General features: G+C 42.8%; 1 protein-coding gene across 1 annotated transcript in view; it reads right to left on the bottom strand.

Annotated features, from left to right (window-relative positions):
* The window catches only part of CFAP47 (cilia and flagella associated protein 47), a 643,784-nt gene extending 625,563 nt beyond the window's left edge, over positions 1-18,221 (bottom strand). Inside the window, exons 1-3 of the mRNA XM_054005907.1 lie at positions 18,063-18,221; positions 11,393-11,544; positions 721-836 (exon numbers count right to left, since the gene is read on the bottom strand). Of these exons, the coding sequence (XP_053861882.1) occupies positions 721-836; positions 11,393-11,544; positions 18,063-18,221 (427 nt within the window). The remainder of the gene's footprint in view (positions 1-720; positions 837-11,392; positions 11,545-18,062) is intronic.
* Between the last annotated feature and the right edge of the window lie 1,529 nt (positions 18,222-19,750).

The following is a 19,750-nucleotide window of genomic DNA, read 5'->3' as shown; positions in this document are numbered from 1 at the left end:
CTGGTCAGCTGCTGTGCTCCCAGCAGGAAGCGTGGAGCCAGGCATCCAGCGCGGAGTGGGGAGTCCAGGCAGCAGCCCAAGCCAAGAGCCTGGGTGGCAGCCCAGCTTGGAGAGGAGACCCAGCAGGAGCGTGGCTGGAGAGTTGAGCTTTCTTGTCAATTTTGATACTCCATGAAATTAACAAGACAGCCAAAAGCAAATGTAAGTAACGCAGTGTCTTCGGAGACACTGCGTCACCCTAACTACAACGACATAAGCCCCACGCCTCTCGTAAGGTGGAGTTATTATGTCAGTGTAGTAGGGCACATACATCAGTGGGACAAGGCTGTAGTGACTACACTGACATAATTAGGTCAACATAAGCTGCCTTACTTCGACCTAACTGTATAATGTAGACCAGGCCTCTGCCTAGACTCAAGAATAACGCAATACTACAAATGTATTTTTGAATAATCAGAAGTCTTACAGCTGCCAGAAGTTTTACATGAGCTCTCCTTCTCTAAGCAGTTCCACAACAACTCACTACTGAGTTTAAGAGTCTGGGGGGGGGCTTTTACAAAACCAGCAATTGTGCACTCACAATCCTGTTCAAATCAAAGCCTTATTTTCTCCTGCATAAGATCTTAAATTCCTTTATGGCTGTAGTGTTAGCTTGCACAAAAACTACATTTTCAAAGAAAAATAAAATCTTTTGGTAATTTACTGCATAGTGACATTTACCTGGAGATGATCCATGGTTTGTAATACTAATTTCTCTACTAATTACTTTACTGTTTGCAATCACTGTGCCAAAATTAATCTCCGGCTCAATTTCCAGATAACAGCATGGAATTAATCTGCAGAGAAAAAGATACTTTAATTATTTTTTCCCAGAACTTCAAGCTATTTTGTGGTTTTTAAAAGGAATATATTTGAACAATGCAATGGAAAAAAAAATTCTGCTTTCCTCCTAATTCCATTAACAATACAATTATTTATGCAACTCACTTCAGCAGCATTATGAATACATGGAAGACATAAAAATGCCTACTTATTAAACTACTAATCTGTTTATTTATTTTTAAATTACTGTAACTTTAAAACAATTTAATTCCAGTCAATGAGCTGAAATGGAATGCAACTATATATTATGTTTCAAATTCCTGTGTTACGGCACAAGACCCTAATATAAATTCTCAGAAAATCTTTCACTCATTATGGGTTAATTCCAGCATAAAATTGACTAAAATGACAAAGATAAACATACACCACATTTCAATAGTAGCTGACCAAACTAATATTTATCCGGATGTTCACAACCTAGAACAACAAAACTTATGGCACTAAGTGTTCTTTATTTATGAGCATGAATCATGTAGTTTCAACAATATTAGTTGTAATAAAAGACGCTGGTGAAATCGAGTTAAAGCTATGTTTTTTTTTCCCTTTTTTCTAAGAGGCTTCAATCAAGATCAGGGCTCCATTGAACTAGGCACTGCACCAACCCTGACCCAAAGAGCTTTCAGTTTAAGGTTCCAAATCCTTGAATGGATTACGTGCAGGCAGACTGCTGCATTCAACAGCAAACTATCTCGAGGTGAAGGAAAGATAAGAAAAAATAGTAAGAGGCCAAAAGACTCCTAATTGAGCCATATAATGACCTAAATATCAAAAAGGAAACCTACAAAAAGTGGAAATGTGGACAATTTGCTAAGAATGAATACAAAAGAATAGCACAAGTATGTAGGAACAACGTAAGAAAGGTTAAGGCCCTAAGTGAGTTACACCTAGCAAGGGACATAAAAGTCAAGCAGTAGTAGTTCTTTAAATATATTAGGAACAATAGAAAGACAAAGGAAACTTGGGTCCTCTACTTAATGAAGGAGAGCCAGGGGTGAAAGAAAGATACAATTCTTACCAGCATGGAGGCCAAGCTCCAGGTCCCTGGAAGGGGCGCGGCCAGGGGTCAACCTCCCCCAGCCTGCCCTTCCACGCTGCCCGGTCCACACCACCCGGGGCTCCGGTGGCTGCCATGGTAGCGGCGGCTGGGAGCCCCGGGCCCTTTTAAATTCCTGGGCCCCAGGGAAGCTGACCCTTTTGCCCCCGCCGTCGGCAGCCCTGGATGCGGGCTGGGGGGGGGAGGGGCAGTGACGTTAAAGTGCTGCCGCAACAGCACTTTAACGTGGGCTGCGTATGGGCCGGTACTGGTGGCCACTTCTTACCAGTATGCCGTACCGGCCCACTTTCACCTCTGAGGAGAGCTAATAACATCAAAAAATCTGAGGTGTTTAAGGTCTATTTTGCTTCAGTCTTCACTAAAAAAAGTTAATGGCGACCAGATACTTAACACAATTAATAATAACAACAAGGGGGAAGGAATGCAAGACAAAATAGGAAAAGAACAGTTTAAAGAATATTTGGATAAATTAGATGTATTCAAGTTGGCAGGGCTTGATGAAATTCATCCGACAGTATTTAAAGAACTAGTTGAATCAATCTCAGAACTGTTAGCAATGATCTTTGAGAACTCTTGGAAGACAGGTGAGGTCCCAGAAGAATGGAAAAGGGCAAACATAGTACCTTTCTTTAAAAAGGAGATCAAAGAGGACCTGGGGAATTATAGATCAGTCAGCCTAACTTAAGTACCTGGAAAGATAGTGGAGCAATTTATTAAACAATCCATTTGTAAGTACCTGGAGGATAACAGGTTAAGACGGAACAGCCAGCGTGGATTTGTCAAAAACAAATCATGCCAAACCAACCTAATTTCCTTCTTTGACAAGGTGACACCAAGCTGGGAACGGGTACAAGCACTTTGGAGATCATCATCAGAATTCAAAATCATCTTGACAAATTGGAGAATTGGTCTGAATTCAACAAGATGAAATTCAATAAAGACAAGGGCAAAGTACTTCACTCAGGGAGGAAAAATGAAATGCACAACTACAAAAGGGGGGGGGGAATAACTGTGCAGGTGATAGCCACTAAAATACACAGCAGTACTATCAAATTGAATATAAGTCAACAAATGATGCAGCTGCAAAAAAGGCCAATGTCATTCTGGGTTGTGTTAACAGGAGTGTTCTAAGACATGGGAGGTTGGACGGGGAAGGGGTTGGAATGGAGGCAGGGAAGGGGTGGGAACAGGCAGGGCAGGGCCTCATGGAAGGGGTGGAGTGGGGGCGGGGCCGAAAGTGGCAGGGGGAAGGTGTCAGTGAATGCGGTCCTCGGGCCAATGTACTAGTCCTCATGTGGCCCTTGTGGTCATTTGAGTTTGAGACCCCTGCAGTAGGTGGTACTGAAGCCAGAATGCTCCAGAGGACCACTGCAGGCTCTAGGAGCATGTCATTGATAGGGAGTGGTACTCTCCCAGGAGCAGACAGCTGTAGGATGTCCACTAACTTATTGATGTTCTCCTGCAAGAACTCTGCCTGAAAGCCCAGAGAAGCAGCTGCGCACCGCAAAAAGTCCTATTAGGCCTTGAAATCTTATGGTATTAGAGGAGAGGAAGAGCCAGGCACTGCTGAATTGCTGGCTCCCATTCCTGGAGTGGTGGAGCTGGAAGGGGCAGCTCCATAGACTCCACACAGGAAAGGCTCACTGATGCCTTAACCTGCAGTCCACAGTTCCTGCCAGTGATCTGCCGGGTGTGCCGCCTCTGCAACCAAGGAGTGTCCCACAGATTCCATGAAGGCAACTGATAAGGATAGGGCATTGGTAGCCAGTAGGTGCCAGATGAAATGCCTCCAACCTGATCATGACTGTCAAAACTGGTGCCCGTGGTGCTCCGTAAACGGTCCCTGATACAGGTTGAGCATGGAGAACGAGACGAGGAAGATCCCAACCTCGACACAGAGAAGGCACAGGTTTCTGTGGATAAAGGGGATAAAATCCTAAGGGAGGGAGTAAATGGTCAGACTCACCAGCTGTCCAAAATGAGGCAGGGACCAGTGCCAATGATGGAAACAGTACTGCCGACACAGAACGTTCTAGTGCCGGAAATGGTGTCAACCCCAAAGTCAGCAGAGGTACCAAAATAGCTGACAGTGCTGAAGCAACTGGAGGGCACTGAAAAGCCACCACGGTAACATCTACAGTGCTGACTGAAACAGTGTTGAGGAGATTCCCAGTGCTGAGGTCCCTTGCACTGCGCCCGGTACTGGCCCTGCTTCAACAGACTGCAGAAGGGGAGCATCAGGGAGCGGTGCCAACAGACCCAAGGGTTCAGCGGCCTGTCCAGCCAATGGGGCTATAAATGACAAAGCCCTGGCCAAGTCCTGGAGCAAAGGAGAGGTTGGAACAGAACGGCAGAGGAGGTATGTAGCCTCTTGGTATGCTGCCAATGTAGAAACAGTCAGTACTGGCATCATCATTGTCACTACAGGACACAAGGGATACCCAAGGGCCAGAACCAGAGTTGACGGTACAGGGTTTCTAACCCCCCTACTCGGCACCAGGGAGCAGTCAGAGGCACCCATGCCATCCCACGTGGTCACACTAACTGTGTGCTGTTCCACTCTCTTCCTGAGGGAGGCGGGACAGTCCCCACGAGACCTAGAATGGTCTCGATTGGTCTTATGCAACCTTTTCCTCAGTGCACTTAATGGGGAATGAATCATCCATCTCTTCGGAGAGGTGCCTGCCCAGAGGATGAGGTGGCCGCTCTCTTGGAACCTGAGGGAGACTGCCAGTTCGACAAGGGCCTTGTTGCCAAAACAGGTCACGTGGCCTATTCGAGCAAGTGATGTTTTAGGTGAAGGTCCCTAGCCATTTGAGTCTGTTTCCTGAATGATCTACAGATCAATCACAGCTCCTTGACATGGGCCTCGTCCAAGCACAACAAGCACTGTGCGTGCAGATTGTTGCTAGGGATTGTTCCCCCACAAGACAGACAATATTTAAACCCAGTAAGGGCATCATACAGAAATACTTAACTAAATACAACTAACACTAATCTAACTACACTATGGGTACTGTTAATTATATATAACTGGGGAAAAAACTGAACTAATGAGAGAATGTGAGGTTAAGACTACACAGAGCTCAAACTCCAGTTCCTTCATACCGCTTGTGCCTGAAGGAGATCTGGGCGGTGTTGACTCTTATAGCCAGGAGAGGGGCTATGGCCACGAGGTGTGAATCTCACCCCTCCTTGTGTACTTCTAGGCAAAACTCTCCGGTCCCGGCACACATATATACCCTAAGTGGAATACAGGGCTGCATCTACTTGAAGAACTAGATATCTGTAAAATTTCTCATAATTCCACTACTCAAACAAAGTCCCAGCAGCAATGTCACTTGTTTTACGAATACCAGTTCTGCACCAACATGATCTCTTCATTGCTGCTCTAACCAGTGGTATGGAGAGGTACCAGCTTAATCACTGTTTTGAGAATAATTATGTTCACTTACATGAATCTGGAGGTCTGATGTTTTGAGAATGATGATTCCTTCCCAAGTAGCTTCTTAATTGGTAAGTATTCAACACAACTGAAAGAGATTAGTCCTTGTCCCAATACTACCTTTCATAGTTTCTGTTACCATGTTGTTTCTCCCCATCTACTGGCAGGTGAGAAAGCCATTTTTAGGAATAATTCTGTTTTTATTCTCAGCATAGCATTAGAGAGAATTTCATACCAATATCAAGAAAACGAGGACTTTGCTTTGCTACGTCTCATGCTACATCAAGTCGCAAATGTAACGTGGTCTGCGCCTTATACTTTTTGAGTTAAAGGAAACAGACAAAAGTATAGGCTAGTACAGATTGGAGACAGACAGGAAATCCATCCTGAGAAAATGCTCTCACAGATGTTGCAAAACCTTTTTTTTTTTTTTTATTAATATCTTGTTCCCTAGCAACAGTCAAAGTAGTAAATTCTAGGAGGCGATAAACTGGACTATTAGGACATGAAATAAGTACAGGGAGACAGTTAGCTTGTTTACAACTTAAAATGTATTATAGGTGTACTTTAAAGTATTCTACATTTCTTCCAAGAAGTTGCTTCAGAAATATGAGAGACATTAGAATCTTGTCTAATTCCACTCAGGAACCAGCTACACTTCTGGAACGCATACGAATCAGAAGATATTTTGTGACACTGCAGAGATTCTTTAAGGAATAAGACTATCTATTAAATCCCGTGTGTTTTATGATGGAAAGGTCAAGTTGTTGAAAAGATAGGAATAGTTTATTTGATTTCCTAAAGGACTTTGTACCATTCAAATAAGTGCTTAATATTTTACAACAGATCAAATTTCTGTTCTTCTGCTTCTGGTATGTCTACACTGGAAACTTCAAAGTGCTGCCATGGGAACGCTCCCACGGCAGCGCTTTGAAATGCGAGTGTGGTTGCGCGTGAGTGCTGGGAGAGAGTTCTCCCAGCGCTACTGTTAATCCACCTCCACGAGGGGATTAGCTCCCAGCGCTTGGAACCTGTCTACACTAGCGCTTTAAAGCGCTCAGACTTGCTGCGCTCAGGGGGGTGATTTTTCACCTCCCTGAGCCAGCAAGTTAGAGCGCTATAAAATGTAAGTGTAGACAAGCCCCGCATCTTTGTCTGGTTTAGGGCATAAGGTTTCTAGTCCAATCATTTAAATTTGATTAAGACCTATTAGGCCAAATTCACTCCTGCTTTAACTCCATTAGAAAAAAAAAGGAGTTACATCAGGGATAAATTTGGACCACCATCTAATAAATTGTTTATGTTTATCATTGTAAAAACTGAATGCGCCATATCACCAATAGTTAAAGTTGATGATTAGGGTAACAGCAAAAGGGTAATGTAATTAATTCCAATTTAGGAAAGTTTCTTTCTTTGGACTGTTGACACTACCTGAGAATTATGCACTCTAACATAGCTGAAGACCTCAACCCTGTAATGCATTTAAGCACATGTATAGTCCCATAATACAATGGTATAAAGACAACACATGAGTTGGGGGGATGGTAGTATTGGACACAGTTCAATAAGAGAAGGTTAATGGTCTAGAGAGATTAAGTAAATTTCAATCTCATGCTTATTTATCTTTACACATTTATTGTATTAGACAGAAGTTTTCATGCAAGGTTAGCATCTAGGTTTATTTAAATCCATGCAGATAACTTAAATTGTAACTGGCAATGAGAAAATTCCAAAAGCTAAAAGAATAATATATGGTGTAGAAAGAGAAATATTTAGGCCTGGATTCTACAAAGCAGTTAAGAACATGTCTGCAACTTTGCTCATATGAGGCTGCAGATTATGCTTCCAGTGCCACCGGACCAAACTCACTTAAAGGTAATTGGCAGATCTGGTCAAAATGTTTTGAACAAAACATTTTTTTCCCCAAAAAAATTGTTTTGTCAAATTGGGCATTTCCATAGGAACTATCCAATTTCCAATAATTTTTTTCAGGTTTTCATTATAAAAAAGAAGATTTTATTTTTGGCCAAAAACTTGGGGTGGGTGGGGGGGGGAGGGAATTGTTTTCTTAAAAAAAAAAATTTGGGAAGAAGGGATGGTTTGTTCATTTGTTTTTAAGAAAACCTGAAAACTTAATTAAAAAATTGCAACAAAATCCAAAAATATTTTCACACGTGAGAACAAAAAACCCCATTCCCTGACAAGCACTCGCAGTATTATACATGTGTCGTGGAAGGCATAATCTGGAGATTGTGGTGCTGCACAGATGTAGCCAAGCACATAGTTTGGCCTGCAAAACCCCTATGGCAACATGTGAGATGAACATTACCCAGTTTGATTGGCACAGCTCAAGTCACATTTGGAGGACCGGTATTTAGAAAATACAACTTTAAGGTCCTTATCAAAGGGCCAGTAAAATCTCTGATTTAGATGTTTCTTTGACACAATACCAGAAATTTCATTCCTTTCTAAGTTCACTCTCCCATTCATATTTAACTTCAGATGTAAGAAAAATTATTTTAAGATTTAGTCATCTGTACATTTTCCTTACTAAATGTTTGCCTGAAATAAATGTATATTAAAAAAGCTTCCAGGAGTGATATTTTAGAAGATTCTAATCTTTACTAAAACTGTTTTATTAAGAAATTTAGCCAGCCATGAAGGGCAGGGCTCCAGGGAGATGATCTGAACCAGCCCATATTTTTCCCATTTTATTATTCAAAATCCTCTCTTTATAAATTTTTAAGGTTGCTCAATATTAGAATTTTTCTCCAAAACCCTCAGATTAGATTTGGTGCTTGTATCAATCTTCTTCAAATCACACCACAAGTAGTAAAAATTCAGTGTATATATCTGTACAGACAATTGCTTCAGATATAGTAGAGGAGTGAGAAACACCTTCCCCATTGGTTTATCCCTGAACAACCACCAAAGGAAATAAAATATTAAAGGCAGGTAATAGGCATTTAACTCTGACAGATCAAGTACTCCAGCAACTGCCAGGTCCTTTTCATGATCTTATGCAAAATATTTAAAGTCTAGTTACCTGAGATTCCATTAGAATGTTTCTTTTAATGCTCTGAAATGCTGAAAATTTTGAAGCAGGAGCAGTCCTATGGGATTTTACTCAGGGCCACATTCATATTTACAATTTTAGCTCTGCTAAGCAGACAATGAAAATAAACTCTCTATATAGTATTCTCTCACATTCTGCTTTATGACGTACTACAGACTAGATTTGCGTCAATAAGTTTACAAAGTATTCAGCAGTGCTGAATGAAACAATTAAAAAAAAAAATCCCTTGTCAACAAAAGAACAAGACACCAGAGCAACCAACATTACCCTTGGGAAGAAACAGACTTTTTCAAAATAAAGACCACAAAGTTTATTCCTTCTTCCGGGACACTTTCACTGAGTAGTATACATTATTCTGTAATTTTTTTCTGCAGGCAGTTAAATTTTTAACTTCAAAATGAAAAAAATTACAAAAATTCTCTGGGTTTTATATAGGATACTCGGATTCCTTTCCAGAAGCTACTACGGTAAAAGCTTTGTTATCTGGCGTGTGGGGGATGTCGGTTAGTCAAAAATTCTGGTTAACTAAGAGTTATATTTACCAATGGAGGGAGAGAGTTTGAGTGCGGGAGGGGACTCAGGGCTGGGGTGTAGGAGGGTGTGCAGGCTCTGGGAGGGAGTTTGGGTACGGGAGGGGCATGGGAGGGCTTTCGGGTGCTGGATACAGGCGGCGCTCACCTCAGCAGGTCGCAGCACTCAGCAACATGTCCCTGCTTCTCCTAGGTGGAGGCGTGGCTCTGCACACTGTCTCTGCCCACAGGCGCCACCCCTGCAGCTCCCATTGGCCGCTGTTCCCAGCCAATGGGAGCTGCGGAGCCAGCACAAAGGGCAGGGCGGAGGCAACGCATGGAGCCCCCACGGTCGTTCTTCTGCCTAGGAGCAGCAGGGACATGTTGCCGCTTCCGGGGAGCCACTTAGAGCCAGGTAGAGAGCCTGCTGGGCATTCCAGTCAAAAACTGGACATCTGGCAACCCTATTGAAGATTTGTATTGGGAGATATCAGAAATGCCGGTTTCTAGAGCTTTCCAGTTGGTAAAGTGTCAGATAACACAGCTTTTACTGTAGTAGTATTGCCTTGCAAAAGGATATCTAGAACTTCAAGCAGGAAGAGGTTTTACCTGCAAGAAAAATAACAGCCAGGTGAAAAAAATCGAATTTGTTTCCTAGACAACCAATTTACTGTTTCCTACTTTAGAAGAATGTGCATAGAGACCATTCTGCAACCACTACAGTGAATGGTGCACACAGACTTAAAAGATCTCCAGATGTTCCTTCATTTTATGTGGGACAAATAGAAATAGTAGTTTCAGCATCTACCACGTAATAACTTAGTCACTCCTTGACTTGCAACTCAATGTTCAGACTGCTACAATTTAAAAACAGGATTTAAAATACATGACTCATCCAGAAATTAGCTCTTTGAAATGTTTATATTTTATATTCAGTCAAGAAACATTAGCCAAAGAATGGCATTTTTGGCATTCACGTTTAATTTGGTCAACATTGAACAGTTCTTGATTACAGAACAAGCAGTAGATTTCCTGAGTCTGGGAACAGATAATAGAACAATAATTTAGCTCTTAGTCTGTTCTGTAATAGCAAAGCAATTTTTGGATCAGATGCAGATGTGAAACTAAAATTACCTGCTTAGTCTGAATAAATGAACTGTAAGATCTCAAGACCATTCTGGGAGATGTGCTATACTCAAGAATTTTGCCCTCATTTAGCATATGGGTGCTTTAGCTGAAGCTTTTCCTATTCACAAGCAAAAACTTGGCCAAACTGTTTCATATGGTTAAAGATAGAATGCATGAGTAAGTTCAGAAAAAACTGTGCCCATTTCTTTAATGCATAGTTTTAAATTTTGGGAACATTGCTCACAAAGTACTTACAACTACAAATGAAAATACAATTCCTAAGTTAAATTGCCATTTCTGAGTCACCTCTTGGTGGCTACCATCTTGCTAAAAGTGACAACTTTATTTACACTGAATTTGGAAGCCTGAAGGGAGACTATTAATCAATTTCTATCATGTTTTAATACTCATATAACATCAAATTGAAAACATTTTTAAATGGGAGAGAAGCAAATCTGAAGAGTAGAGAGAAGTGACAGATACGTAAAGAGGAAGAAGTGCTGGGATAAGCATAGCCTAGATGAAGCATCCAAATATCCTGCCTACTTCTTGACAGAACTCTCAAAGAGTGAGGTTTTTATCTAATGGTTTGAATACTGCTTATTCTGAAAGGGAACCCATTACTGCCTGTGCACGTCATTTTTTATGTTAGTAATCATTTTATAAAAACTATTGTTTTCAGTTGTTTATGACCATGGATGCAATTTTTTACCAAAGCATAGGTTCCAATTTGATATAGATTATGCTATAATCTGAGACCCCATTATAAATTTTTAAAATATTTACAAAATTGAGGAAGAAATGCTTCACTATAATGCAGTCATAACTATATGTGCAATAATTATAAGGACTTACATATCATTGACTCAATAGTGAGTATATGCAGGGAAGAAAAAGGCCATCCCATACTTTCCAATTGTATAATTGGAATTGACCCAGAGAAAGCCATTTATCATGAAAACCATCATAGGCTAAAAATGTAGAGCACAGATATGAGCCCAAACCACTTCAAGTTCTTAAATATGAAGACTGAGTACACTTGGTCAAAATTTAAATCCTTTGTTAACATCAAGTGACATCACTAAAATGAACATCCTACCTGTGTGACATTCTTAAAAAAAAAAAAAAAAAAAAAAAAAAAACAGAAACTTACCTTTACAAAGAAATTCACCATTTGTTTTCAAAATTCAGATAACAAATTAGTTACATCATTATACATGGCTATATGTATTAGCATACTTCCCTTTCAAGTAAAATGAAAATATAATTAGCAGTTTATGTACTTTTAAATACCATACCCTATCAGAGGGATCTCAATTACATCTTCTTCTACCAAAAGGAGTAGTCTATCTCGAAGGTCCTCCTCACTGTCAGGATGATATTCCACAGTAGCTGTAACTTGAAGACCAGATGCAACAGGTTTATCTGGATTTTCCACAATCAATTTAAACTACAATGAAAAAAACAGCAATATTTAAATCAATTTTTAAATATTTCTATATAAACCTCTGTATACAAGTGGCCCATTTTCAGCATAATATGTTGGGGTTTACCTCGGTAATTAACATTATGATCAACAGCTTTAAAATTCCACTCACTATTCACCACTGGCAAGAAGAAGTTTCCTGATAATATAGTAAGCTAGAATACGGATATGTCAATTTCTGCAAAAATTAGCTTTCATTTAACAGTGTATTATTTCTACTCTTGAGGGGCGAACTTTATGAGCTTATGCTGTACAGTTCCCTGTGCAGCACAAGACTGTATAATTTCGGGTTTATATTCCAGAGGGGGTGTGCGCCTGGGGAGCTGGGAGTTGCATTAGCTGTGTAGCCTTCCTATTCCAGGGCTGGTCAGAGAGCTTGCATGTGACTGCAGCTGGGTGTGTCCCTTCCTGTATGTATGTTGGTGAAAGTGCAGGCTGGAGGGCTTTGCAACTTGTCACAGCAGTACAGTGTGAGAGGGAGCCCAGGCTGGTGGATCAGGGGGCTCAGTGGTACCCCAGTTCCAGGTGGCACCCCAGAGGGAACCCGTCACACAAGCCTTGACTACATCATAGGTCCCGCTTTGATATATGAACCACTGCAACAGCTGTGCTCCTCTGGGACAATGCAGATCACTAAGCGTAGTACAATGCATATGAGAACTAAGGACAAACCATTTTCTGTTGAAGGGAATTGGCTATGGAACAATTTTCTAGAGGTGATCTGGCAAATCCAGAGTCTGAACATCTTCATGAAACATTAAAAAGCCTTCCTCTTTCAGAAAGCCTTTCATCTATAAGTGATACTCACAGTTTGACCACCACTTTTATTCCCAACCTTATCTCCCAAAAACAAACTACATCAAGCAGAGAGTTTCTGACCCTGTAAAGTGAGAAGTGCCAACGTTTCCATGAAAGCCACTAGAAGCTTCACTATTCTATAGATTTATGTGGAAGGCGCTCAGATACTATAGTTATGAGAGGCAGTATAAAACTCTCAGAAAGCTAAATTGGAATATACTTTATCCATTTTGGCAGTCTTTGAACAGAATTGTCTTGGGCTTTGCTCTCCAAAAACCAGAAATCCACTAAATTTATTTATGGAACAGCTTTGATTCCAGTCAGGTAATAACTGAGTAGCCCATGTAATCTGGCCTCCTCGGTAAATCAAGAGGTTAGAGGAGTGAAGACCTGAAGCAAAATAAAATTGGTGAAAGTGGAATAGTATGAATACTCTATGGAAAAAATTAGACTATGGTTGGAAAACAAACATGTTGTTGTGAAAGATGATATAAGGAAAGCCAACATTATGGATGTCACCAATTCTCCTAGCTCAAGTGATGGTAACTAATTTTCAATGGTGGGGTAGGTGCTCAGAATCGCCAGAAAAAAAAAAAAAATCAGGCCACTTATTTAAGTGCTTTAAATGCCTAAACATGGAGTTAGATACTTAATTTAGGCATCCACTACAGACAATGTTATCTGTAACTTCACAGAATGATGATGAAAAGATAAGTTACTCAAGAACTGAATAGACCGCCCCCACCCCCATAACACAGAGGATACCATGTTGATGAAGGGGAGGGGAGGCTTGTAGTTAAGGTTGTGAAACAGGAAACTGGATAACTAATTCAATTCCTGTTCTGCTTCAAACATACTGTGTGATCTTGGCCAAGTCACTTAATCTCCGTGACTCAGTTTCCCATCTGTAAAATGGCGATGATAGCACTTCCCTGACTCACTGTGGTGTTGTGAGGATAAATACTTAATAACTGAGGTGTTTGGATACAATGGTGATGAGGAAGGATAAACAACTGAAACAACTGATAGATTGCACGTTGACGGAAGCAAAGGCTGAAATTGTGGAAAAGCAACATCACTTGCCCCACAACCTCAGCCATGCTGAACACAACGCCATCGACAGCCTCAGGAACAACTCTGACATCATAATTAAAAAGGCTGACAAAGGAGGTGCTGTCGTCATCATGAATAAGTTGGATTACGACCAAGAGGCTGCTAGACAGCTCTCTAACACCACATTCTACAAGCCATTATCCTCTGATCCCACTGAGGATTACCTAAAGAAACTACACCATCTGCTAAAAAAACTCCGACAAAGCACAGGAACAAATCTGTACAGACACATGCCTAGAACCCCGACCAGGGGTATTCTATTTGCTACCCAAGATCCATAAACCTGGAAATCCTGGATGCCCCATCATCTCAGGCATTGGCACCATAACATCAGGATTGTCTGGCTATATGGACTCTCTCCTCAGGCCCTACACTACCAGCACTCCCAGCTATCTTCGAGACACCACTGATTTCCTGAGGAAACTACAATCCATCGGTGATCTTCCAGAAAACACCATCCTGGCCAATATGGATGTAGAAGCCCTCTACACCAATATTCCATACAAGCTATCAGGAACAGTATCCCTGATAATGTCACAGCTAACCTGGTGGCTGAACTTTGTGACTTTGTCCTCACCCACAACTATTTCACATTTAGGGACAATATATACCTTCAAGTCAGCGGCACTGCTATGGGTACCAGCATGGCCCCACAGTATGCCCACATTTTTATGGCTGACTTAGAACAACGCTTCCTTAGCTCTCGTCCCCTAACGCCCCTACTCTACTTGCGCAACATTGATGACATCTTCATCATCTGGACCCATGGAAAGGAAGCCCTTGAGGAATTCTACCATGATTTCAATAATTTCCATCCCACCATTAACCTCAGCCTAGATCCATCTACACAAGCGGTCCATTTCCTGGACACTACTGTGCTAATAAGTGATGGTCACATAAATACCACCCTATACCGGAAACCTACTGACCGCTACACTTATCTACATGCCTCTAGCTTCCATCCAGGACACACCACAAGATCCAGTGTCTACAGCCAAGCTCTAAGATACAACCACATTTGCTCCAATCCCTCAGACAGAGACAAGCACCTACAAGATCTCTATCAAGCATTCTTAAAACTACAATACCCACCTGCTGAAGTGAAAAAACAGATTGACAGAGCCAGACGAGTACCCAGAAGTCACCTCCTACAAGACAGGCCCAACAAAGAAAATAACAGAACACCACTAGTTGTCACCTTCAGCCCCCAACTAAAACCTCTCCAGCGCATCATCAGAGATCTACAACCTATCCTGAAAGATGATCCCTCACTCTCACAGATCTTGGGAGACAGACCTGTCCGCACTTACAGACAACCTCCCAACCTGAAGCAAATACTCACCAGCAACCACACATCACTGAACAAAAACACTGATCCAGGAACCTATCCTTGTAACAAAGCCCGATGCCAACCCTGTCCACATATCTATTCAAGTGACATCATCATAGGACCTAATCGCATCAGCCATACCATCAGGGGCTCGTTCACCTGCATATCTACCAATGTGATATATGCCATCATGTGCCAGCAATGCCCCTCTGCCATGTACATTGGCCAAACCGGACAGTCTCTACGCAAAAGAATTAATGAACACAAATCTGACATCAAGAATCAGAATACTCAAAAACCAGTGGGAGAACACTTTAACCTGTCTGGTCATTCAATGACAGACCTGCGGGTGGCTATTTTACAACAGAAAAGCTTAAAAAACAGACTCCAATGAGAAACTGCTGAACTCGAATTGATATGCAAATTAGACACAATCAATTTAGGTTTGAATAAAGACTGGGAATGGCTGAGCCATTACAAACATTGAATCTATTTCCCCATGTAAGTACTCTCACACTTCTTATCAACCTGTCTGTACTAGGCTATCTTGATTATCACTTCAAAAGTTTTTCTCTTACTTAATTGGCCTCTCAGAGTTGGTAAGACAACTCCCACCTGTTCATGCTCTCTGTGTATATATATATATGTTCCATTCTATGCATCCGAAGAAGTGGGATGTAGCCCCTTATGCTCAAATAAATTTGTTAGTCTCTAAGGTGCCACAAGTACTCCTGTTCTTTTAACTGATATACTGATGCAGTACCCATCCTCTCTCCAAAGAAAAGAGATCCAGGACATGAAGAAAGAATGGGAGCTTCTTTGAAAGAAGCAACAGATCTCTCAAGTCCATACTGAAGCAAGTATGACTATTCAAGCTGAGTCCTGCCAAATTTTCAAGGACCTTGAGAAGCAAAGGAAAAAGATTGAAAACTGGGGAAAGAGCGGGTATACATAAGCCCCACCAACCATTAAGAAAGAAAAGCATTCTAACCAAACTTGAGTCCCTGCCTGCTCTGGAACACTACCTCACTTACATGGTGTTCATATCTGTGGCAAAGAAATTTACATCTGGATGACACCATTTGGCAAAGAAAGAGGATGTCACAGAGTTCTTGAAAGGAAACAGTTGGGGAGGATACGGGGGTAAATCAAACTCCCTACTTGAGTTATTTCACCCAGGAGAGGGTAAGCAAGATTCACCAGCAAAGATTAATCTGATATGCAACTCCCATAACTCAAACACATAGAGGCTTCTTTTCCTCAAAAGCACTTCTAATACTAACTGTGGATCTATCACTTAAAATCTAATGAAAACAGTCAATTTTCCCAATGTCCCATACCCGCCACCTGCACTTTGTCAAGAACAGCATATAAAGACTCCAAGAACTCCCTATATTTTCAGAATTGGTTCATCTTCCCACAATCATCCAGCTGAGGACTCATGGATTTTCATTAAGAGTCTCCTTTCTCCATGGACAACTTTATTCAGTTCCACGAGCTGCCAATGCTCCTCCTTTATGCCTGCAGCATCCAACCATGCAGGCTCCATGTGTAGTGCATCCCACTGTTGGCTTCCCCTGGCACCTGCACCCACCCAGCTAGGAACAGCTTTGGCCAAGAGTTCCCATTCATTCAAGAGTTGGGAGGAACAAAAGGCCGCTTTCCGGTACCTTCCCCCATGCATCTCCTCACAGGGCTGCAGTGGGGGCTGTGCCTGTGTATCTGGGGTCAAGTCCTGCCTACTGGCAGGATGGGGGTAACACTGAGCAGCACATCCCTTGGCCCACGCCACTTCCCGCAGCCCCCATTGGCCTGGAGCGGCAAACTGCGGCCAGCGGGAGCCACGATCGGCGGAACCTGTGGACGCGGCAGGTAAACAAACAGGCCCGGCCCGCCAGGAGTTTACCCTGGCAAGCCGCGTGCTAAAGGTTGTCTATCCCTGTTCTAGATCAATGGGTTAAAACACTTAGCGGGGATGTGGGAGAGACAGGTTCAATCCCCACTCAAGCAGAATGGGATAAAGGATTTGAACAGCGAGGTGCCTGCATGCAGTGGGGATTTAGGCACTGAACTCTGTGAGGGGATGGGGTTTAGCACACATCCCTCTGACTGGCATCTCCCAGAAGCTGTCTTTGGCAGCTGCCTGTCTAGAGAGCTGGTTTTTGTAGTACCGACGCTGTGTTACCTCTCCCCTCCCCCCATGCATTATATAGGGAGCATAATCACCTAACTCAGGATTTGTGAACTGCAGCTGTGTTCCTCTGACTATCTTGGTGCCCAAAATCTAGGCAGGAGTACTGCAATGCTTAAGTCCCTTTGTGAACATAGGACTTAGGTCTTTTCCTCACTGATAAAAAAGGTGATTTTTGTTTTATTTGGTAGCTAACATGCAGAAGCTATTCTGACATAAAAACCACAGTGAGAGGTCACTTCGGCTTTAGCAGTGAGGAAAAAGCCTGAAAAAACATCTCTGGAATAAGATCAGAGGACAATATACACATACGGTTGTGCCAAAGTTCAGAAGTACAAATTTAGTTTTGAAAACTTGATCAATATGCGTAACAGTGACAAGGGATTTGGGCAGGAGGAGGGGTGTTTATAATGAAGAATGGTAGATTTTCTGCTTAATAGCTTGTGTTTAAAATGGAATAATAATAAACATATTTCAAAAACTGTTTACAGTACTTTACACTAGTTTCAGTGTTTTGGGAACATTAAAATGTTATTATAGCCCATCATCTGCAATGGAAAGAAGCAAAGGAGAAAAAAAACCTTTCAGGTCTTATGCAATAGCCCTGAAGTTTACCTCTGTAGAATGTTTTTTCAAATTACAAAAATATAATGTTTTTGTGTCCACTTTTAAAACAGAAATTTCACCACGGTAGTAAATAGTGAGGGGAGTGCCCACAACCATCACAACTTGCTACCTCCTCCCAACCCCAGGTGCAGGAGATGGGAGAAGGGGAGAGCCAGCAAATTGTGACACGTGTAGCAACACAGAGAGAGAGAGAGAGAGCGCTACCCTTGGACCAGAGGATGGGGAAAGGCCAAGGTAGCCCATTGTATCAGGGCAGCAGTTTGCAGCATTACACCCGGAGTGGCAACCCGCGCGCAAGCCCCAGAGCCCGCCCCTGCCCACCCCGGCGGCCTGGCCGAAGCGAATGCGGGGACTTGCCCCGGGCGGCCCCGGCCCCAGCTCTCCCATGTCCCAGGGGCTCGCTGGGCGGGGGCAGCCTCTCACCTGGGCGCAGCGCGGCGGCAGCAGCTGGAGGCGGCGGCTCCCCGGCTGCAGGTTCTGGACGCTCAGCAGCGCCCGGTACCGGCCCCCGGGCACCGCGTCCACGAAGCGCAGCTCGGCCGGGCAGAGACGCAGCCCGGCCACGTCCCGCGGCCCCGCCATTGTCCCGTGCAGCGCCCGCGTCCCGGTTGCCTGGACACGCAGCCCGCAGCTGGGAGGACAGAAGGAGCCGGCACCGCTTGGAAACGGTCGCCGGGCAACGAAAACAGAACCCTGATTGGACGAGATTATGAGCGGAACTTCCAATTCAACCAATAGGGCGAGGGGCTGAGGGCGGAGTCTATCTTGGCCCCACCCCCTTGCTCATTAAATTAAATTAAATTAAATTAATGGAGATATCCTATCTCCTAGAACTGGAAGGGACCTTGAAAGGTCATGGAGTCCAGCCCCCTGCCTTCACTAGCAGGACCAAGTACTGATTTTGCCCCAGATCCCCAAGTGGCCCCCGCAAGGATTGAACTCACAACCCTGGGTTTAGCAGGCCAATGCTCAAACCACTGAGCTATCCCTCCCCCCGGTTAGCTACTGAACCAGCCATAGGAGTCCCAGTGGTGGGGGGAAGTACCAGCTGGGGTAATCAGACACAAGTGTGACAAATTGGCATGGGGGTAATAGGAACCTATACAAGAAAAAGCCCCAAATATCAGGACTGTCTCTATAAAATTGGAACATCTGGTCACCCTAGTACCAGCCTTAAGGCCCAACCCTGCATGCCCGGGGGGGGGCATATGGCACACCCGACTTGAGCCCCTGCCTTAGGAACTGGGAAGGATTCCCTTTCCTCCAGTTTTATCATGTCTCCCTCTCAGGGATGATGGATCCTGTGGGGAGTTTTGTATGAGACTTGATTCCTCCTTCACCTCCTTGGGGCAGCAGATGGGGTTTAAAATGTGACTCCAGTCAGAAAGATAACTCTAAAACACAGCATTAAGGGGTCCTGTGTTCATTGTGCCTCCTTTACAAGAAAAAATTATTTTGTTTTTCTAACGTCTAGACCTGCAAATCCAACCTGGGATCTTAAAGTGAAGCTGGGTTATTTATATCTCCAATATCAGCCTCAGTCAGAGTCTGCAGGTGGAATTCAGTTAAGATCTCTGTTGACATTCAAACCAGAGGAGAAGCCAGCTCCCACAATTAGTATGTTTGTCTCTGCAAAACTTGGTTGTTCTCTTGGCTGAAGAGACAGGGGTAGCAGAAATGCTATGTAAAGTTTGAACCAGGTATGAACAATTATCTTTCATATCTAGAAGGATTCACTGGGACAGGGAATGTTTAGATAGCTATGATCAGGTTTATTTCTTTATTTTGGCTTGTGGATTTCCTCTGTGCTAAGCTCAGGTATTTTTGTTTTCTTTTGTAACTTAAGCTGGACCCCAGGGAGCCATTCCTGGTGTTTAACCCCTTTTCAGTTGCTCTATAAAATCTGGCAATAGCCTGATTTTCCAGAAGTGTTTCCTTTCTTCTTCTTCTTCTTCTTTTTTTTAAATAAAATTTACCTTTTTTTAAAGACCTGATTGGTTTTGTGTCTTAAAAGGTCTGTGCATATGTTTTTCAATTAGCTGGTGACAACAGCTGGGTTTCCCTTTTGTTTGTTTTCTTTCTCAGCTTCCCAAGGGAGGGGTGGAAAAGCC

The sequence above is a fragment of the Malaclemys terrapin genome, chromosome 1 (assembly GCF_027887155.1).
Source record: "Malaclemys terrapin pileata isolate rMalTer1 chromosome 1, rMalTer1.hap1, whole genome shotgun sequence".
NCBI lineage: Eukaryota > Metazoa > Chordata > Testudines > Emydidae > Malaclemys > Malaclemys terrapin.
This window is presented reverse-complemented; position numbering and strand designations above follow the sequence as displayed.